The sequence below is a fragment of the Daucus carota genome, chromosome 3 (genome assembly GCF_001625215.2).
Source record: "Daucus carota subsp. sativus chromosome 3, DH1 v3.0, whole genome shotgun sequence".
In the NCBI taxonomy this organism is placed as follows: Eukaryota; Viridiplantae; Streptophyta; class Magnoliopsida; order Apiales; family Apiaceae; genus Daucus; species Daucus carota.
In genome coordinates, this window is record NC_030383.2 from 44,162,246 (window position 1) to 44,185,017 (window position 22,772).

At 33.8% G+C, this 22,772-nt stretch overlaps 2 protein-coding genes across 2 annotated transcripts; one reads left to right on the forward strand and one right to left on the reverse strand.

Annotated features, from left to right (window-relative positions):
- The first annotated feature begins 1,864 nt into the window (after nt 1–1,864).
- Nucleotides 1,865–4,973, forward strand: LOC108211092 (BTB/POZ and TAZ domain-containing protein 4). The gene is made up of 6 exons (XM_017382593.2): nt 1,865–2,052; nt 2,364–2,610; nt 3,321–3,451; nt 3,567–3,873; nt 3,977–4,290; nt 4,681–4,973. Exons 2-6 carry the CDS (start codon nt 2,377–2,379, stop codon nt 4,814–4,816), a joined length of 1,122 nt encoding a protein of 373 aa, XP_017238082.1. The 5' UTR covers nt 1,865–2,052; nt 2,364–2,376; the 3' UTR covers nt 4,817–4,973.
- Nucleotides 4,974–18,215: 13,242 nt separating this feature from the next.
- LOC108211523 (probable N-acetyltransferase HLS1) lies at nt 18,216–20,243 on the reverse strand. Its single transcript, XM_017383149.2, has 3 exons — nt 19,742–20,243; nt 19,408–19,607; nt 18,216–19,230 (listed from the first exon to the last, which is right to left on the reverse strand). The coding sequence occupies exons 1-3, from the start codon at nt 19,931–19,933 to the stop codon at nt 18,378–18,380; spliced, it is 1,245 nt and encodes a 414-aa protein (XP_017238638.1). The 5' UTR covers nt 19,934–20,243; the 3' UTR covers nt 18,216–18,377.
- Nucleotides 20,244–22,772: the final 2,529 nt, after the last annotated feature.

The window sequence follows — 22,772 nt, forward strand, 5'->3', positions numbered from 1 at the left end:
AAAAATACTACCCTTCTCTTCTGCAACTGAATGCAACCACGTGCAACTGAATGCCTGAATATTTCAAGTTCCAGTTCTCGAATGACATTCGAGAACTGGAACTTGAAATCAGGAGTTGCAGTTGCATATGAGGTTGCATATGGTTGAATGCAATCTCATATGCAACTGAAAACTGTAAGTTACAATTGATGTATGGGTACCCCTGGCGGGGCCATTAGATCAAAATAGAATCAACTGAATGCAACCTCATGAGCAACTGAATTTTTTTCGGGTGGGGTGATATTGTGGTGGATTTGGGTTGCAGGCCCCGTAGGAGCAATATTCAACTGAATATGCAATCTCATAAGCAACTAAATGCAACTGAAAACTGTAAATTACAATTGATGTATGGGTGCCCCTGGCGGGGCATTAGATCAAAATGGAATCAACTGAATGCAACCAAATGCAACTAAATGCTTGATTTCAAGTTCCAGTCTCCAAATGTCATTTTCGACCAGATTTTCAGAATATATATATATATATGGATTCCAAGGATGAGGTCGAAAATGACATTTGAAAAGTGGAACTTGAAATCAGGCATTCAGTTGCATATGAGGTTGCATTTAGTTGCAGGGGAGGGGTAGTATTTTTGCAATTTAGAAACTTAGTTTAGTAAATATGCAATTAATTTAGAAAAATGGTATTTTTGCAAATAAAATCCTAAAAAATAGTATATTTGATAAATTCCCAAAATTTAAATGACTATTATATTTAAATATAGGAATAACAAACTATATATTATTATCTATAATTTTGTAATCGAATTCACCAGTCACATATTATTATAATATATGTGTAAAATAAATAAATATATTCATTCAGAAATTAAAATTTTTATTTATCAAACGATATCATTCATCCAGCATCCAGATTATCACTCATTCAGAAATATTAACTGTTTAGAATTTTTGATTCAGATTTAACAAATGACTCCTAAATAAAAAAGTATTGATGAAAAAGATGCCTTGCTTTATTGGTGTTTCTGCTTTTTAATTATGTATAGGTGTGGATGATAATATTTTGGAATCGAATAATATCACATTCATAATATATTAGTTATCCTAAACATCAAACTCAAAAAATGTTAATGTATTAAAAAATTGTCCTATTTGATTGAATGTTTCAATTTTTAGTTATATATAAAAATGTAAGACCATATTATGTAAGACTATATATTCTGAAATCAAATAATATTATATTTGTGTATGATTGTAGACAATATAATAAGAATAATTAAAATGTGTATTTAGTACTCAGTTTGTCCCTCTCAATGTTTTTTTACATTGAGACGAGAGCTTGACATATATTTAACACTTTCATAAAATATAGTTTGATTTTAACGATCTTTTTTATCATTTTGACATTAATAATCACTTTAATATATCAAGTTTACTTAAATAACTCAGTTTATAATTAATCCTAACAAAATTTACAGACTCCTAATTTTCTATAAAAAGCTACGTTTGATCTTATCCTCTCTATGGCTTAAAAAAAGGTAAAAAAATCTTATCCTTTCCATGTTTATACAATCACACAGCAGGATCTAATCTGAAACGTCCGTTGAAGTAGTTGAAGCTGCAAACAGTTCGAAAACAGCAGGAGGAAGCGCGTCGCAGGAACGATTAAAAAAGACACCGCATGTTGTAATAAAATGTGGATTAGATCGATGTCACCTGACTCGGATCTGACACAAGTACAGATCATTATTCATTTTTATCTCTTTTTTATTTCCTACGTGTACTTTTCCTGATCTGCCAACATGTCATCTACACATTACACACATGACACATGCTATATATATTTCATGATTTGCTTCATTTAAGCTCTCTCGTCTCTGCCTTAGAATCTAGTCCTCCCATTCTAACGTCAAAAGGGTTTCTCACTTTTTGTCGCAACAATACATAGCGTAGCAGAAATACAGTAGTTGAGAGTAGTTTTTTGTTTTCTTGTATTAACATAAGAGCAAAGTTACTCAGTGAGATCCCTATTTCATCGTCATTTTCCTCTAGCAAGGTACAGAATTTTGTTTTTGTTTCCTTTCGCCTTATGTATAATGTTAAATTGATCTTTTTAAAATTTTAAAGTGCTAGTATTACATATAAACATTGAATTATAAGTGACTCCTTTAGTTTGAGACGAGGATAATGGTTTTGTGAGGTGTTTTAATTGTTATACTATAGCTGCAACTAAATATAAGTGATCAAGAAATTTACTCTGTATGTACATGTATCATTTTATAAGAAAATGGACATGTGTGCATTCATTCGCAATTTCGCATCAGCATTACTAAATAAGTAGATATTGATCCGATCACTCTGTTGCAGAGGAGCGGAAAAGATGGGCAACGGTGATGATTTTACCATTAAAGCGAAGAAAGAAATTCCAGTTCCGCCACCACTGTGTGGTCGATTAACTACCAGCTATCAGTTGAATCGGATGGCTCGTGATGTTCCCTGTGCTCCTTCTGCTATGTCGGATATGTGGGATCACCTATTCGATGAAGCTTACAGAGCAGATGTCTTGATCAATACAGACAATGGCATTATTATCTATGCACATGCTAGTATTCTGGTAAGTTCTTTGTACTAATTCCATATTAATTTAGGTGATGAAAATTGGTTACATCTGAATGTTGATTAATTTCAATTTAGTTATGGAAGCATTCGACCTTTTAGCATTGAATAGAGTACTTTTAAAGCCTCTTGTGCAATTCAGCATCTTTGCCTAAAGCAGTAACATATCAATTGTATCAAGATGTTAGATCTAAAAAAATATTTATAACCAAGGATCATCTTATGTGATATTATCAAGTTTACAATAGAACTGTATATCGGAAGCGTACCTGATTCCATAGCTGTAGACAATAACCCGGATTGTGGGACTTTGATCTTCCACAGACTTGATTCGCCTCTAGCCGTATCTCATTCAAACTGATGGGAATAGAGGAGTAAAGGTGGAACAGTCTTGGGGACCAAAACCCTATATTGTTCTTTATATAGAAGCCATATCAGACCCCATTAACCCTAATATTATTGGGTATTACACATTACAAAGCCCATACTAATAAGATGATTTAAGGGCTCTTTATTTTAGACCACTTAATTAGCCTAATAAAAAGAATAAACATAATAAATATAATTGTCTTTAATTTGTATGCCCACATATTATTATTAGATTATTAAATATAGTCTAACACAAGATGCATTCCATAATTCTGTGGTGTTCCATTAGGATCATTGGATCCAGAGTCTTACATTCATGAACGGGTTTTCTCTTAATAGGGCGTAGCTTCCCCAGTATTAAAGAATATGTTAAAGCTATCAAAAGGCCGTGGCCATCAAAGATCAATCTCGATTCATGGGGTCCCGCATGATGCAGTTCGAGTCTTCATTAGATTCCTATACTCATCTTGGTAAGACTTTTGCATTGTACTGTATTCCAGAAGCTACTTTAGATAATTGAAGTTACATTTCCTCCGAGTAACCTTTGATACTGCTCTTTGCTCACCTTAAAACATTTTTATGTAGTTACGAAAGAAATGAACTGGAGGAACATGTGTTGCATTTGTTGGTACTGTCTCATGCCTTTGTTATTCCTCGGTTGAAAAGAGTGTGTGAAAGGAGACTAGAAAATGGATTTCTCACCACAGAGAATGTAGTGGATATCTTTCAGTTAGCACTACTGTGTGATGTCCCCAGGCTTAGCCTCATTTGTCATCGGTTTATCCTAAAGAGCTTTAAGGCAGTTTCTGCCACTGAAGGATGGCAAGCAATGAAGGAAAGTCATCCAATGCTAGAGAGGGAAATTACAATGTCCATGATTTATGAAGACAGAGTAAGTTTTTCTTTTCTGAAATGATAATATACCACTGCCACTGATTTATAACCTCTTTCACTAGCCATCCTAGATTATCTTACTGTATTGATTTGCATTACAGATTCGGAAGGAGAGGACAAAATGGTTGCAAGATAGGAAGACTTATTTAGAACTATACGAGGCAATGGAAGCTCTTGTTCATATATGTAAAGATGGTTGTCGAACAATTGGTCCATATGATAAGGCCTTTAATAAGGATCATGCACCCTGTAAATATGAAGCTTGTAAAGGTTTAGAATTGCTTTTCCGTCACTTTTCTAAATGCAACTTGAGAGCGCCTGGTGGCTGCATTCATTGCAAAAGAATGTGGCAGCTCTTGGAATTGCACTCTCATCTTTGTGCTGATTCTGATATGTGCAAGGTTCCTCTTTGCAGGTGTGTATTGCGGGAAATCCTCCACTTTAATGTTCTTTCTCATCTTTTAGTTTTTCATCTCTTTTCTTGTGTTTTAATTGAATTACATAATTTCCATTAGTAAAATTCAATTGTTTTTGTAATAAGGTAAACACTATTTGATTTAGTATCTATGTGTTAAGTTAGGGTTGAACATGAAAACAGCTTTTAAACAAAAGATAAGATAAGACTGCGTACAGGGCTTCCTCCTGGAAACATGTTCTTATCTAAATCCCAGCAGGACCAGTGAAGAATATCAATTTTTAATCAGAGTCGAACTCTTTAAATAAATCAACAGAGTAACATTCTAGCAATATTATTGTAGAAATCATGAAAATCGTCTATTGAACTAATTAAATATTCTTTTATCAGAACATTGAAGTACAGAACAACGAATGTAAGCAAAAAGGAAGATATGAAGTGGAGGATATTGGTGAGAAAGATCTCGAGAACGAAAAGCATCTCAGGAGCTCCATTCTTTTCATTTGCAACAACACATGGGAGATGACAGCAAGATGCATCCTTTATTGATACCTTACATTTTTTGTATGCTTAGTTTTTTGGTCACAGAGGCAAGGAAATCATAGTTTAACTTTTATGTAAAGCTTATGTGCTGAAAGCAGAAAAGAATATTATTATGCAGAACATATCAATTGATGCTTGCATATCACTGGACACGGGGATGGTTCTCTGGCGTTTCCAACAGTAAACCCTAAAATTGAACATATCTTTGTTCAATTTATAGCCATTCTGGTCTAAAGGATTCAATACCACATGCTTAGCATGTTGGTTTCATAAAAAGAATTCTGAACTGACTTCATTCACCCACCCTTTCTGCAACTGTGACCTCGCTTGAAGTGTATCCAATATCAAGAATCGAACCTAAATGCAAGAATCCGAAGATCAGAACAAGTGACAAGTATTCAGCGATTCTCAAGCTTAGTTCAAGTAGCACATACTCAGAGCCCGAAACTGAAGCCAGCAACCTCGAAGCTCCTGTAAGTTCACTAACACAGGACAATCTTGTTAAAATGCAGTAACTGGTGTGATAAGAATAGATATACAACTTGAGAATGAAATTCTCATGCTTAATCAAAAAACAAAACATCTTGTTACATTTGAATCCCCCCACCCTCTCCTCATTTTCTATGTAATATTGATTCAATTATGTAAAGGATATGAGCAGATTTGAGTGTTTTCTCCTCAAGTCATTCATAACCTGCAACTTAATATTAAATGTGATCCACCCGGGTATTGAAGCAATCTATACAATCTAAAAGGATCCAGGGCCTGTTTGGAGTGGCTTATAGAGAACATGAGCCCGATAAAGCACCTGAACAGGTGTCGTAATTCTGAGTAATTTATGAGCCTCCCCCAAATGCTCCTTAATTGATTTATCTTACCCCAGTCATATAGTTGGCAACGGGATTTAACTATATATAGATCTCTTGGGTCATCCTGTTCAGTGCAGGCAACTATCGTTCTATTTCTACTGCACTAATCACTAGGAGAATTAGATTTATGCAGCTGCATAGCCTGCATTTCGCTCACGTTTAGTCACAATGTAATTTAATTATATAATCTAATACAGTTTCAGTTATCAATCAGCCATTTATGAGACAACATGCATTCTTTCTATTACTTTTTTGAAAAAAAACTGACATAATCTTACATCATTTATGTACATGTTGTGATGAAGCCTTATTTCCCTTTAGTTGCTCCGGTATATAATGTACTTACAAACTGAGATTATTCTGAAGTTACGTGATGGAAATGGAGAGGAAGGTGAAAATAGACTGCTGTTTATCGTGTGAAGATGAGTAGTTGAAACAAAGTTGCTAGTACTGAGAGGTTGAGTAGCAAGTCTGGTCGTGAGGTATGTCATATGTGGCAAGTGAATCAGGCATAAGCCATAAGCCTTCTCAGAAACAAACAGCCCCTTTATTACTAATGTCGGAGAATAGAAATTTTATTAATACATGGTAAAAGATCTCTTCGTACAAGCAAACAATTCATGATTTTACCGGCACTTAAATCAGGCATATGGATTTAATCCGGTCAGTAGGTCTTAAAATGTGTTCTTTAACTACTTGCCTAGTCGAGCTCGAGCAAGGTACTAATATTTGTGTGAATCTAACCTGTGTGCTGGACATTGTTTATTACTGAATACTCTGAGAGCTTTAGCTCATCAGTTTAGTCAGGGCAGGGCGACAAAATATACTATTGTATACAAGGACGGGTGATTATCATGCCTGGATAGAAGCTAATTTTCTAGCAATTGATTTTTGGACACCAAATTTAGTGTTCTGTTAATCTATAGAAATGTAGAAGCCATAGCATTAAGATTAGAATGCATCTACTGCTGCAATGAGTACATTCTCTTGTCTATTCTTGCATTTCAAGTGCAGGATGACACTATGACTGTTGGAATATATACTATGCATAAATAAAAAATTTAAAGGAGAGCATAAATCAAGCGTAGTCGTCAAAGTTTCCTCGAGAATATTTTGGGGCCGTTTGGATAAGGTTAAACTAAGTGCTTTTTTGCTTAAGGTAAAGAAATGAAATAGAATTAGAAACAAGTTAAAACTTACGAGTGAATAAATAATAGAGTGCAGGGCATATTGTGAACATATTGTTCTACTAAGGGTGTTTGTGTCTTTTCAATATCAGTTAGTTGTGTGAGTTAGTTACAGTATATAGTGTGGCTTATACAGCTTTATGTACTCAAGTGTGTGATACAGTGTTATGAGAACTATTCATTTCTGTTGAATTCATCAATGGCTTTTACATTTCTTCATGGTATCAGAGCTGCAATTGGTTGAATTGACAGTGTTAATCGATAGTTCTGAGTGTAAACACGTATAAACACTACAAATTGTGTGAATTGAGTTGTGTATATTCTCAATTTAGCAATGGCGAGTTCGCGATTCACGTTCTCGGATTTACAGAATCCATTGTTTCTGCATCCTAGCGATGGACCTACTTCAGTGACTGTTACGAAGCTTCAAGGAGCGGATGATTATCGCACTTGGAAGCGTTCGATGGAAATTCAGTTGTTATCGAAGAGGAAGTTAGGGTTTGTCAATGGAACAGAGCTTCGAAGCACAACTGATGCAATTGACAGTATTCAGTGGGATACATGTAATACTATGGTAATTGCTTGGTTACATAACAATATTTCTGATTCTATCAAGAAATCTATATTGTTTGTTGATTCTGCTAGTGAAGTATGGAAATTACTAGAGCGTAGATTTCAGGTTGTTAATGGATCTCGTAAGTACAAATTGAACAAAGATCTGTTTAATCTGAAACAGAACGGCTTGGCTTTGGTTGAGTATTTCACAACTATTAGTTCAGTATGGGAAGAACTGGATAATATGAATCATTTGCCAGTTATTACTATTCTTAATACTGAGATTAATGCATTTCTTGAGGCTTTGAATGATCAAAAACAAGAGGCAAAGTTGTTTCAATTTCTGAATGGCTTAGATGAGATATATGCACCACAGAGAAGTCAAATTTTGATGATGAAACGATTGCCTAATGTTGAAATGGCTTGTTCATTGATTCAACAAGAGGAATCTCAGAGGAATAGTCTGAAATTGGATGATGCTTCAGTTGAGATTGCTGCTATGTACAGTAGAGGACCTAATTCAGACAGATTTGAAAAATGTCTTGAATGTGGAGGGAAAGGTCATACTAAGAGTAATTGTTGGACAATTATTGGATATCCAAAGTGGCATAGTAAACATAAGAAATTGAATGGGAACAATAGAGTGAACTCTGGCAAGGGAAATTCTGGTGTAAATGCTGTAAAACAGGTGAACAATGCATCAATTCAAGAGTCTGAGGATAAGAATGTTGTGTTGTCAGCTAAGCAGTTTGAAGAGTTGCTTAAATTGTTGCCAGTTCAGAGAAATGAACCACAAGAGCTTGACAGTCCTTTTTCTGGAATGGTTACAGTTTTTAAAGGCATGATTGGGTGTAATAGTGCAATTACTGATATGAAGGAGTGGATCATAGACTCTGGAGCTACAGATCACATGACAGCAACCTTGAGTCTGCTTACTAATGTGAGAAAAGTGGATAATTACCCAAATATTGTTTTGCCTACTGGAGCAACTGCAAGTATTTCTCATATTGGAGATGTCTGGTTATCTCAGAAGTTAAAGCTCACTGGAGTGTTGTATGTTCCACAATTTCATCATAACTTGATCTCTATTCACAAGTTATCTGAACATAATAATTGTCAGGTATTGTTTTCTTCTGCAAAATGTAGAATACTGCATACTTCTACAGATGAATTGTTGGGAACTGGTACACTCAAACATGGACTGTACTATCTTGATGTTGATGACACAAAAGAGTGTAACAATGTGCAGGGCACTAAATGTAGTACAACTGATTATGTGTTGTGGCATAATAGATTAGGTCATGCACCTCAAACTAAGATCATGTCTATACCAGAAATAAAACAGCAAGTGAAGAAGGTGCCTACACATGTGTGCATCACCTGTCCTATGGCAAGATTTACTAAACTGCCTTTTGATTTGAGCACATCACATGCTGATGTTGCATTTGGTCTGGTGCATGCTGATGTATGGGGGCCATACAAGGTGCCAACTAGAGGGAAGTACAAATATTTTTTGACTCTAGTTGATGACTTCTCAAGAATGGTCTGGATCTATTTGCTGCAACTTAAATCAGAGTTTCTGCAAAGTTTCAAGGCTTTTTATGCATATGCTGAGGCTCAATTTGGTAAATCCATCAAGATCTTGAGGACTGATAATGCTCTGGAGTTTCAAGATAATTACTGCAAACTGTTCTATGCACAACAAGGAATTGTACATCAGACTTCAGTGCCTTATAAGCCACAGCAGAATGGCAGAGTGGAAAGAAGGCATAGATACATACTAGAGATGGCAAGAGCTCTGAAATTTCAATCAGGTTTGGACAATACATACTGGGGTGAATGTGTGTTGACTTCTGTGTATATAATGAATAGATTACCCTCTTCAGTGCTTGCAAATAAGTCTTCTTTTGAAATTCTTCATAAAGACAAACCTGATTATAATGATATGAGAGCTTTTGGTTGTCTAGTGTTTGCTGCAAATCCTGCTATTAATGCTCAAGCTGATAAGCTTCAACCTAGAGGTATTCCATGTGTGTTTGTTGGTTATGCTCCTTCTCAGAAGGGAGTAAGATTGTTGAACTTGATTACAAAAACATTATTTGTATCAAGAGATGTCACTTTCAGAGAGGATGTGTTTCCTTTTAATAGGAAAACTGATTCTGCAGAATACTTAAAACCAGTGCCTGTTGTGTTGCCAACTGATTCTACTGTGAGATATAAGGCATTGGATTTTATATCTGATTATGAGGATTCGAATGAAATGTTTGATCATTCTGGTGATCAATCAGCTGAGGAACATTCTCAAAATACAGAAGAAGGATCAGCAAGTGCAAATTCTTCTGATATACAGCCAAGAAGATCTGATAGAACAAGACAGCCACCAGTGTGGTTACAGTCATATTCACATTTGGCACAGACTAAGCCACAGAGTGTTCTGACTGTAGTGGATCAAGAAGTGCAATCTCAGTTTCAATGTTTCCTCAGCTCTGTAACTACACATGAAGATCCTACATCATACAAACAAGCTGTCAAGAGTCAACACTGGGTAGAAGCCATGAATGTGGAGCTTGAGGCTTTGGAGAGAAATGGAACTTGGGTAATTCAAGCTCTACCACCTGGCAAATTGGCTATAGGCTGCAGATGGTTGTACAAAACTAAATTCAAGCCTGATGGTACTATAGAAAGATACAAGAGTAGGCTTGTCATTTTAGGGTGTAAACAGCAACATGGTGTGGATTTTGGGGAGACATTTGCTCCTGTTGCTAAGATGGCAACTGTGAGAACTTTATTGGCTGTAACTGCTATTCAAAATTGGGTGACACTACAAATGGATGTCACAAATGCATTTCTGCATGGTGACTTGACTGAAGAAGTGTACATGACATTTCCACAGGGATACAAAGGCTGGGGCAGCAGAATTGAGCTGGGAAATCATACAAATAGTACACTGACTGATGCAGATGGAAGGAGATTGGTTTGTAAATTGGTGAAAAGTTTGTATGGTCTCAGACAAGCACCAAGATGTTGGTTTAGTAAGCTGTCTACCACACTAATTGTCAATGGTTTTGTTCAGTCTAAAGCTGACTACAGTCTATTTACTAAAGTGACTGAGACAACAATTGTGGTGACATTGGTATATGTTGATGATTTGTTGATTGCTGGTAATTCAAATGAGGCAATAAGCTGGCTGAAATCTATGTTATCTGAGAATTTTCACATGAAGGACTTGGGAGAGGTTAGATATTTCTTGGGTCTAGAAATACACAGGTCTGTTGATGGATTCTTTGTATCTCAAAAGAAGTATCTCATGGATTTGCTCAAAGAATATCACATTTCTGGAGGTAATACCAGTAAATTGCCTATGGAGACCAAGATTAAGCTAGAGCCTGACAAAGATGAACCTCTGCAGAATATACAGCCATATCAAAAGATTATGGGAAAATTGATCTATCTAACAGTAACAAGGCCTGACATTGTGTATACTGTACACATTCTGACACAGTACATGCAAAAGCCCACATCTGAGCATATGAATGCTGCCAAACGTTTGCTGAGGTATTTGGCTAACAATCCTGGTCAGGGAGTGCTGTTGGCGAGTCAATCAGCAGCTCAGTTGACTGCATATTGTGATTCAGATTGGGCTAGCTGCTCTTTTTCTAGAAGGTCTACTTCTGGCTACTGTATCATGCTTGGCTCATCTCCAGTATCTTGGAAAACAAAAAAGCAGACAGTGGTAGCAAGGTCAAGTGCAGAGGCTGAATACAGAGCCATGGCTTTGGCTAGCTGTGAAGTTACTTGGCTATCTGCTTTGTTGAAGGACATGGGAATCATTGATTTGCCTCCAACAGTGCTGAAGTGTGACAATCAAGCTGCTTTGGCGATTGCAGCTAATCCAGTGCTCCATGAACACACCAAACATGTGGAAATTGATTGTCATTACATTCGAGACAAAGTCAATTCTGGTGAAATTGTTACTAGACATGTTCCATCGTATGCACAAGTGGCAGATGTATTCACTAAGCAGTTGAGTGCTAAACAGCATACTTATCTGATGACAAAGCTAGGCGTCAAGACATTCAAGTCTGATACTTGAGTGTATCAACTTGCAGGGGGAGTAATAGAGTGCAGGGCATATTGTGAACATATTGTTCTACTAAGGGTGTTTGTGTCTTTTCAATATCAGTTAGTTGTGTGAGTTAGTTACAGTATATAGTGTGGCTTATACAGCTTTATGTACTCAAGTGTGTGATACAGTGTTATGAGAACTATTCATTTCTGTTGAATTCATCAATGGCTTTTACATTTCTTCAATAAAATATTTAGGAAAGATTGAGAAGCCGTGAAACAAAAGCCAATATCTTCGACTTTTTATAGGTACTTCTTGACTTTTTACGCAAAGAGTACTAATACAAACGGTACTAATAAGTACTTCTAACTTATAAACCTAAAAGTCGAGCTTTTAAGGCCGGTAAACACCCTCGTGTCTCAGCCTTAAGAAAGCAAAAGAGAAGTAGCAAATTCAAAGGAATATAGTACCAGTTCGTTAAAGTCGCAAATTGGGCCATATAAAATTACAAGCCCAGACTTGAATCCCGATCCATATCACAACCCCGACAAGACATTCGATAATGTCCATATTATAATGCTTTTACATATGATTGTTTCAAAGAAACTTCGGCACTTCTTTGAACAAATGAATCAATTATACTACATTATTCTAAACTCTTAAACTTTTAGTCACTTTAAAGATATAATTAGCACACACACTGACTACATCGAGTGGGCTACCTCAAAAGGTGCTCTTGCTTGTACTTACCTTGAATTTATCTAACTACCAACACAAAGATACGTACAGATTTGTGCAATTAAAGGGGTTGTTTGTCAACGGCTTAAAAGCCGGATTCTGGATTTATAAATTAAAATCATTTATTTCGTAGCGTTTGTGTAAAAAGTTAAGAAACATTTATAAAAATCTAAGAATGCTAGCTTTTATTTCAGGATTTCTACTTATTTATCAAACACTTTAATCAATTATAAATCTTAATTTATTTCTAACTACTACTCCACTTATTTATTCAAATGCCCTCATAATTTATAGTATTACTCTATGGTGCAGTAGTACATATTTTCTTTTCAAGTCAGCTTCCCGGTAAATAAGGACGCCCAAACCACAACCAACATTTGTACTTGAAGTCAACCAAAACAAGAATATTTTAGTGATGTTCATAGGGATAATCACCATTTTGTTAACGTTTGTCTTTTACTATCTTCATTTTGTATAAATTTTTGCTTGGTCGGAGACATCTTTCTGGCAAAGGAAGACTTAATGGCCAAGTAATTAGCGTTTAGAACTAAGCTCCATTAACTTAAATTTAGGCTAATTTAAATAGTTATCATGTCTGCAACTTGCCTAACTAGTTCAGAATTTCTACTTGGGTCTTGGACTCTTGGATTAATGGAATGGCCGGTTGATTTGACGATAATATAATTATCAATCACAATTATTTGAGAGGGTTTTGTTGGTATTTATATTGAGTATAATGAGTTATAGGTCTTTGTTAGTAGTAATATTTAATGTATCCTTTGAATAGATTGGAAAATGGAGGTCTTGGATGAAAGGGTGAAGAAGTTATAATTTTTGTTTTTAGTTTCAGTTTCGTATTTAAGAAATTCAAATTTATTGGAATGTTTTAATTTTTCTTTTTTGCATTTAATGTGTTACTCAATTATAATTACAAAATATCTTCAAAATTTAGTACTAATCAAATTTGATGCATTTTTAGACAGTATAAAATAAGAGGCTTAACATTTTGTTATATATTTTTAGAATATGATATGAATACATGCTATGCAAATATATATGAAATAATCAAGCATTCAAAAATATTTCTATTATCTCGATATCTGACATTTTTTTTAAAATTTAACATTGTTAAAGTTTTTATAAAAAACAGAGAAAAAATATTAGAGTCCATTGAGAGCTTAGAAATTCAAACTCAACAGTGACAATAATAAAGTGAACACATACAAAAGAATGGTATATACAAAGAGCATGAAAAAGAAAGCGAAAGTGAAAGGAAATTTACTAGGGCAACACCTACCAACTGTTTTCGAAAGTGACTAATACAGAAAATGTAATGATATTTGTTTAAGGGGAATGAATTTATTATTGCTGATATTGAAAACACAAATAAAAATGTCATGATTAATCGTATTGCTAAGTAAATATAAACAAGAAGAGACAAGATAATGCGTATTGTTCCTGTCATTTTTAAAGTGCTCGTCGACATGGCGTGACATTGGTTTTAATTAATATGGAAACTTCTCCTTTTTTTACAAATTCATGCTTGATGGATGTTATCGTGAGATTCGTTGTCGACAAAATTGACATTTGTGTATTTTTTTTGTTTAATTTAAATTATTATTGACGGTAACCATTCTTTCGTTCTCGTGATGATTTATAATTTAGAGTGCTCCTGAACTTTATAGTTGATCTTTCAATTTTTTTTAGTTATAGATCTTCTATTATTAATAAATTTATGTTAGACAGAGGAAATAGTACAAGAAAGCTTATTTTTTCCGATTAAAATGTTATGATAACTATCATGAGATACACACACTCAACTTTCAGCGAATGCAGGGAGGCATTAGTGAGTTGATAGAACGAATGGTCACAATTATGGTTTAAATAGAAGAAACCCACCTTCATGTTCATCCACTTCATGACATGAATCCTATGAAGACTTGTTTAAAATTGAATTAACTAGTGCAGACCCCGTGAAAAGACATATCAATTTGCGAAACTATATAATTGACGCTGATGTTAATTAGGTGGTAAATCCGTGAGTTGATTAAATGATTACCAAGTAGGCAAACACACTGGCACTTGCAGCCTGTGAGAAGAAACCAATTCCTAGTATTTATTTATTTATTTATTTTTCGAAGTGCAACTCTTGTTCCAGCCATGGTAGAAAATTGAGGATTTATGAAATGTGATTATCTTAAAATTGTAAACAAACAAAAGAAAAAAAATATGTGGTTTTTCGAAAGAAAAACATGTGACAGCTCAAAAGGAGTTTTTCGAAAAGATGGTGAACACAGAGCAAGGATCTGTACATGTACCATCGTCAATTTCAACATCGCTTATTTGTGTCATCTTGGGTATGAAGACAGACATGTTAATTTTTTCTATGTTTGTTCGACTCGATCATTCTTGTAGATGCCGTATGGCTATTATTTATTGAATTATCTCCTTTTCTTAAAAAAATAAATACCGTGGACACTAGAAAGGTGCCTCAAATCATACTAATTTAGAGTCCGTTTAGCTTAGTTTAAAGATTTATGACTTAACATAAGACGAGAGTTTGAAATATCTATTTGAGTAATTTTGATTTGTTTAAAGATTTATGAATTATTAAAAATATAATAATAATAATAATAATAATAATAATAATAATAATAATAATAATAATAATAATAATAATAATTTATGGATAACTTATGACTTATGATGATCATTTTATAAAAAAAAATTTAAAAAATAAGTCATCAAAGAGAATATTCCAAACTAACCTTAGATAATTTAATCGATGAATTATGAAATAGTAGCCTAATGTAGTCGTGCATCTTGATCCTCTATGCATCAACACAGGGATTAAAACACCAAAATATATATATATATATATATATATATATATATATATATATATATATATATATATATATATATTTTTACTGAGAAACACCAAAAAAATATTAAAAACATTGACATGCGTATTAAACCAAAATACATCCTGCGGTCTTGACTCTTAGTTATGATGAAACAGAACTATGGGGGGAAAAAATCAAACCTAATCGATTAAAGCATAAATAAAATTAATGAGAAATTAATTTAATTGATTAAAACTTAATTGAATAATTGGATAATTGATTAAGTATTTAAAAAGTTAGTCATTGAGCTGTATAATAGAATTAATCATAATTAATCACTACATATATAACAAGAATTAATTAAGTCGTCCCGGCTAAAACAGTGTCATATTCTAACCCAAATTTGATTAACAAGTTTGGGACCGGTTGAGTTAGGTCATAAATTTCAAAAACTGATTTGAATAACTTTTGAGTTCGTTTTAAAATTTGAATTAATAAAAACATCTTGGATAGCTCCTCTCAAAAAAAATAAAAATAAATCTTGGATAGCTAAAATGATTAGCTAAAATAATATAAAAATTAATGATTATACAAAATTTGTTGAACCTGTAAAGCGTTGTACTTCAATAATATTACTTCCTCCGTCTCTTAATACTTTTCCTATTTGTCTTTATCACGTTCGCCAATACACACTTTTGATCATTAATATCTTTAATTTTGTAATGATATCAAATATAAAAATTTCACCGTATTAAAATACTCATTAATACGAAACTAACAAGATCACTCATGATTATATTTAGTTTTGTAGATTAGACATAAATTAGTAATTTATTTCATGTCATGAATAATGCCGACATCTCAAATGGGAAAAGTTTTTTGAGACGGAGTGAGTAGCTATAATGATTAGTTATATTTCAAAAACAGTATTTTAGTATTATTTTTAATACTTTAATATTCATAATTTTAGTACCTTAACATTTTTATTTGTGGGAGGTGATGTAGAGCTGACATGACCTTTTGAATCTGTAAATGTGGAGAACCATTTTCCCGTTATCTAAAAATTAGATAACAGGTGGAGTGGTTGGAGAGGTGATTTTGCAAGTTGTTATCTATATTTAGAGCTTCACCTAGGATTTAACTAATTAGCGGGGAATAAGATTTTCAAGAAGAATATGTATAATGATTGGTTATATTGATTATGTAATTTTCTTACTAAGGAGACATGTATACGTTCCAATGAATATATACTTGTGTAAAATTATATCTAAGGGCTCATATGGTTCGTCAAATATAGTTAACCAAACATGACTGACTATATTTTTTGCTAATGAAATGGAAGGTTGGATTTGTATATTTTTAAATAAGCCATCTGGATGTCATATGAAAAAAATTTATGGAAGAGTTTTTGAGGGTTGGACATACTCTAATGTTGACAAAATTTTAGATATAATAAATAGAACTCTTGTACGGGTGGGTTATATATAAAATATACATATCAACCTTATGATTCAAATCAGCTGAATTATTTGGGCCGTTTGACTTAACTTTAAGGAAATGATTTATTTTTTAAAATAAAAAAGTGGATTATAAATAATAAGTGAACTTTGACTTGTAAATTATTAAAAGTGTTTGTAACATTTACTTATAAGTCAATTGAGTGTTTGGTAATTTAAAATTGTGAATTAAAATAAATTCAAATTATTAAATAAAAGAAATTTTATTATAAATAAAGTTTATTATGTATTCAAAATTTAAAAACTTCATAATAAAACCTATATCACTAAAAAAAATTACCTCAAAAATAAGCTAGTATTTTTGAATTCCAACTTCTGTCTTTAAAACTCAAAATAAGCACTTTCGTTTCTTTTGCCAAACACTATATGAAAAGTAGAAGCAGTTTGAAATGATAAAAGAAGATGGAAATAGTATTTATTTTAAGCTATGTGAAACACCCACGTTATAAGGTGGAATGGAAGAGTTGAGATCGAATTACTCACCAATAACTTAAACCCATCTACACTACCGAACGGAGAACACTGAGATGCGGCCTCAAATAGTAGCATCTTCAGCGAAGCTTACAGAACACTGAGATTGCAATTCTACACTGTCAATATATTCCACAATTGGGTGTGAAATAAACCGGACTAGTGGCATACTGGCATCACATAACTTTGATATAAACTTATCAGATTTGATTCTTTTAACACACAAAACAGTTATTTTCTAGCAGAAAGGGGCGTGCATACGAATTGCATTGCAAGTAAATTATACACGATACAAACGTCGCCATCTGAAAAAGCAAACATAAAACCATTGGATCGTAAAATATACCGGAGGATATGTTTAAAGTGAGTGTATAATTTATGAGATGAGATATGAACCAAAACTAAACCCTTACTTTACTAGTATATCTTAAAAGCGAGAAGGAAAAGATGCTCCACTTTCTTTCCCTCTCCCTCTCTCTACACATGTATGATGAATATGGATGGGATACAAGAGAGTGCAGCAAAAAACCAAATCCTCCATCAATTCACAAGAACAGAGCATCCCAAAAGAAGAATACTCCAATATAAACAAACACAAAAGCTAGCTACCCATTATAATCAAATCATATCTCCCCCTATTCCATGTATCTGTACAGTGTCTATCATACAATTTTATAGGACCATTTTGTCCTCAACAAGACACGACATTTATCATTACTAGCTGGACATTCAGACACACTTTATGGTCCCCATTGTTTCTCATTTTTGTCACTTGCAAACACTCAGCCTCCATCCATTGCTATTTACACATACACAAGGTCTTTTCTAGGCCAGGATATTCCCTATTTGATATCCCTATCACTTCACATTTTTGAATGGATCAAGTCGAAACCCAAATCTTATTATTATTTTTTAAATATCCCCCACATGAAGAATCAACACCAGTCCATTTTTTTTATGGATATTCTCACTCTGAAACAAAAAAACAAGAATAAATTCGAGGGTCTACCGGATATCTCTAGTCTGCTATTAATCAAATATCAAAAAATAAAAATCTCGATAAATTTATATGTGCGTGAGTATTCAGATTCCCGAACGGAAATTGTGCCAAAGCACATCTTTCGTATCATTCATAATGTTGAATCTATTCTAAATATATACCAGTTGAAAATCAAAAGTTGAGTACACCTGCCGACTGAATTTGTACTACTACTTTGTTGTGAGATTAGATTCGGGCGGGCAAAGGTTCGTATCATATCATTATACATTATTATGATGACATAATATTATTACCACTAAATTTCCCTAGGATCAACAAAAATGGACAGACCGGGCTTTGACTTAGTCCAGTCACCAACCGAACCGTCACTATAGTCTTCCCCCAGCCGTTTGATGCACCACAAGTCCTCATCACACGATAGTCTTTTCCAGTGTGGAATCCCTTCTCGCAGTGGCTCACGTCCCGAGACTTCAGTGGCCACCACGCCACACCCATGCTCCTTGGCCAAGTTATGTGCGAACCCACATAGGGCCTTGGTTAACTTCACCGCCATTGGGCCTTCTCCGCCAAGCCCATACATGAAATGCAGCCCAAATGGCCTGAACACTGCCGGCACCGACGGTAACCGGAGAAACGGCAAGGCCCGGTCCACTAACCGAGTCGTCTTCGCGAAAGCCTTACGTAAAACCGACGCGCCTCTCACTTCTAATTTAAAAACGTCTTTTAAGTTCCACACACTCATCACAGCCCACGACTCGGGCGGCTCGGCTAGAAAATTATCCGACCCGACCCATTTCTCATGACCCGGAATCGCCATATAAGTGCCCAGATTCAGCTTATTATTCAGTATCGAATCAATATCTCGCGGGAAGAACTCGGTGGTGGAGAACTGGCGGCGATACAGCGACTCAGCTTCAAAAGGACTGAGTTTAATGATAGTGAACCGGCTGGAGAGCTTGACTCGGTGAGCAAACACTGGCTGGACCAGAATAGAAGGCGTACGGAACTTCGTGTAAGAACATTTATCAACGAAGAGCTTAATAGATGCCACGTTGTCATTTTCAGTGGCCATGTATGAATATTCAGCACCATTTTGTCTGAACCATTCCTCCATTTTGCATACCAGCTTAAATCCTACTTTCATTCGCCTGTAACATCATCACACATTAATCAAATAATTCAACATTTCATTTAAAATTTATCCATCGCGAGTTCTTTTTAAAATTGTTTTAAAAGCTACAGTTTAACTAACTATTCTATTATTGGAATAAATAAAATAAATGGTGATAGAGAAAGAGATTTGTAGAAATGGATATGACACATACCGGTGAGAAGGAGAGACTCGGAGGCCTAAGATATAGGCAACTTTAGTGAGAACAGGAACAGGAATAGGAAGAGGAGGATCCATTCTGCCATTTCTGGATAACTTTTTGCCACATGTAACTGTTTTTATGCATCCTCTAATCATCCCGACTATTTCTCTCTCTGACTTTGAATTCCCATTTCCTACTGCAATCTCAGCTACCTGCAGTTTGTCACATCCTCCTTGGTTAATACAAATAACATCACGACTCTGCTCCGAGCGGGATATACCAGATATGTTTCTATCCGTTTCTCTGTTTCATACCAAAACATAAAGAGCTGAAAACGGTTACTTACCAACATGAGAGAAGTAGGAGAATTGCGAATCCTGCAAACAGGGTCACCCAATTGGTCGGTAAAGAGGGAGAGTTTCCCACTGGGACCAACTTCGCATATCCTCTCCACTTCTTCGACCTTCTTGCGGTCTTTCTCCGGCTCATACTCTCTGATTACCACCGTCACCACCGCCTCTTCCTCTGCCGCCACCATCCTCTCTCGCTCTTCTCTCCGCTTACTTATATGATGATGATATGCGTGCGTTTGTGTATGAATAAAGCAGAACCAAATGGAGAAAAACGTGATACTTGGTGATGAAACAAGTGAACTGAAAGCCTGAAAATATGTAAAACAGCAATCACAAACACACACTCTGTTTCCAAAACATGAGGAACCAAAACAAACTAGTAAGCTTGGCTTGGCTCAGCACTGTTCTACAATTACAACTAGATAAATCAACTCTTCTGCAACTGAAAAATCTCAGTCTTATTTTTTTTTAAGAGCAGGGGAGTTTGAGATGTTCGCTCTTCTCTATCCTTCTATCCTTCTATTTATACCTGATTTTGAACTGAGGGACCTCTTGTTTTCCTATTTTTTAATTTCTATTTTATAGTTTTAATCCTTGAGAATCCCTTCACTCCCCTCAACTCCTTTTCATCATGATTATTAAATTGATGTGCTTTTTCATATCCCCCATTAGTATGTTTTAGTGCATTATAGGAGAGTAGTACTGTATTATTATTATTTATTATAATAACTACTAGACTAGTATTTATGAGTGTGGCTAATTATATGCTCGTTTTTGTAATTTCTTTTTATCTTCTTCATCCACATATATTCTCGCTTGGGCATCTTTTCCAAGATTAAAGGCTCCATAACAATATTAATGACAGCAATGATCACTAGAAAAAGAGAGGGCTATAGTACATATGGCGGCGGTGGCTGCGCAGTCTAATTATGTCTTTTCGCCGTTCACTTCACTATACACCCATTTATACTAATTTATCTATTGAAGTGGCCATTTTTTTGCTTGTAGTACCGTTTGCGCACATACCTCTATGCGTTACTGCTATGGTAAAGTGGCCCCAACTAAGTTGTAATCATTACCTGCCACTTCTCGTGCTCCATTCACATATAATTTCGATTCAGAGTTTCAGTTTCTATATATGTTTCCCCACCGTGCATGCTTTAACCATTATAAAGAGGTTAATGGGATTGATGGCGATACGTCAAAAAGTTGCATGAGCTCCTTGTGGTTTAAATAAATATCACGCTAATATTAAATTATTTGGATTGACGTATATATTGTTGAAAACTGTGTCAGCAAAGTATTATCCTAAAACACACATAAAGGATATTTTTTTATGTTTACTTATTTGAATAAATTTTTTTAAAAAAATTTGATGAATAAAAACCGCTGATATAGTTATAATGACGAAGTGAGCCTTACCTGGTAAATTACTTGCCCCATTTTTCAATATATACAGTTAAACCTCGACTAAGTAATATCCGATAAAGTAATAACCTCGCTTAATAATAAATTTTGTCGGTCCCAACTTGGGTCAATGTCGTAAAATAATATTTTCACTAAAAACATAAGATAATAAAAATTTAGAAATTCATTAAAAGCCCAGGTAATATGTAAAGTAATAATTCATAAATTATATATATATATATATAAATTCATAATTCAGTCTTTTTTAAAATATGAATCTACAGTAGCTTGTTTCTTCTTTCCACAAAGGCAAAAACTAACATCATCCTTGTCTTTAGGTAAAAGATAAATAACTCCGATATGTTTTGCTCATGTTGTAACATGTATATTCTAACTAGTGCATGCATGAATTTAGTTTTCACATATGATTAATTATTATAAAAGTAATTTAAAATCAAATACATTGCATTTGATTGAATCTTGTTTTTAAAAATAATGAATTATAATTTATAAACATATAGAAATTCGATAAAATAATAAAATATTACTTTATCGATTAAGTAATAAATTATTATTATATCGATAAAATAATAAATTCGGTAAAGTAATATTTTTTCCCGGTCCGAGAGGTATTACTTTAAAGAGGTTTAACTGTAAGCACCAAAAGAATTATTTATTTTCAATTATTTTAGCAAGTGAACAGTTTGAAGGTTTATATTAAATTTATTTTTCCTTTCCTGAAAATGATTCATGTTTTATTATAAAATCTTACAAAAAAATATACAGATAACTAAATTATTATTAAATATTATATAATGTCACTAAAAAATAATTATCTGATATATTTCTAATATCTTACTTTCTCTATCTCAATCACTTTTATACGTTTAATTTATATTGCTCGGCATGTATATTAATACTCCCGTGAAATATAATTTTATAATTTATTTAAAATAAAATAAAATAAAATAAAATAAAATAAAATTATATTTTATAAAAATATTAAAATATGTGTCACGTCACCATTCCACCACCTAACAAAGTATACAATTAAGGGGATGGGGAGAAAAATAATTTTGAATACTTTTATGACCGTCGGTTTCATATAATCGTTTTAGTAGAGTTGGCGATGTGGTCGAATGTGAAAAATTCCTACTTAATTTTTTTTAATACATTCAAATTCGATATGACCTATATAATATATAACTTATATATAATATATGTTAAATGTTCGGGTATTTCAACTGTTATGGTTTTAGATTACATATCAGATAGTATACATAAAATCAAATTTAAATCAAAACTCTTTCAAATTTAAAAATTAAATTCACATTCAAATTTAAATTAAAAAATAGGATACCATAAGATCTGTTCGACTTGAAACAGATCTATCGAATCCGGTTAAATTGTTATCTTTTTTGTTGAGTAAATTAAATGATCATCAAGGTGATCTAGACTGCTTTCTACGCATATATGAATGGGTTTTATATAGTGAATTATTATTAATTTTAAGCATTGATTCAATAAATAAAATCGGCTCACGTAATATTACAGCTATGCCAATGGTTCACGATCGTCAACTAGTCACGTAAAATCATATCGGCTCGCCATCATCAA

What these genes read in the sequence shown, in the direction of transcription:
- LOC108211092 (XM_017382593.2), top strand. Translation starts at nt 2,377, where the DNA reads ATGGGCAACGGTGATGATTTTACCATTAAAGCGAAGAAAGAAATTCCA. An exon ending in AGATTCCTATACTCATCTTG is followed by an intron (nt 3,452 to 3,566) that starts GTAAGACTTTTG and finishes ATTTTTATGTAG; the next exon opens with TTACGAAAGAAATGAACTGG. An exon ending in TGCAAGGTTCCTCTTTGCAG is followed by an intron (nt 4,291 to 4,680) that starts GTGTGTATTGCG and finishes TTCTTTTATCAG; the next exon opens with AACATTGAAGTACAGAACAA.
- LOC108211523 (XM_017383149.2), bottom strand. Translation starts at nt 19,933, where the DNA reads ATGGTGGCGGCAGAGGAAGAGGCGGTGGTGACGGTGGTAATCAGAGAG. An exon ending in CTCCTACTTCTCTCATGTTG is followed by an intron (nt 19,608 to 19,741) that starts GTAAGTAACCGT and finishes GACAAACTGCAG; the next exon opens with GTAGCTGAGATTGCAGTAGG. An exon ending in CGAGTCTCTCCTTCTCACCG is followed by an intron (nt 19,231 to 19,407) that starts GTATGTGTCATA and finishes ATGATGTTACAG; the next exon opens with GCGAATGAAAGTAGGATTTA.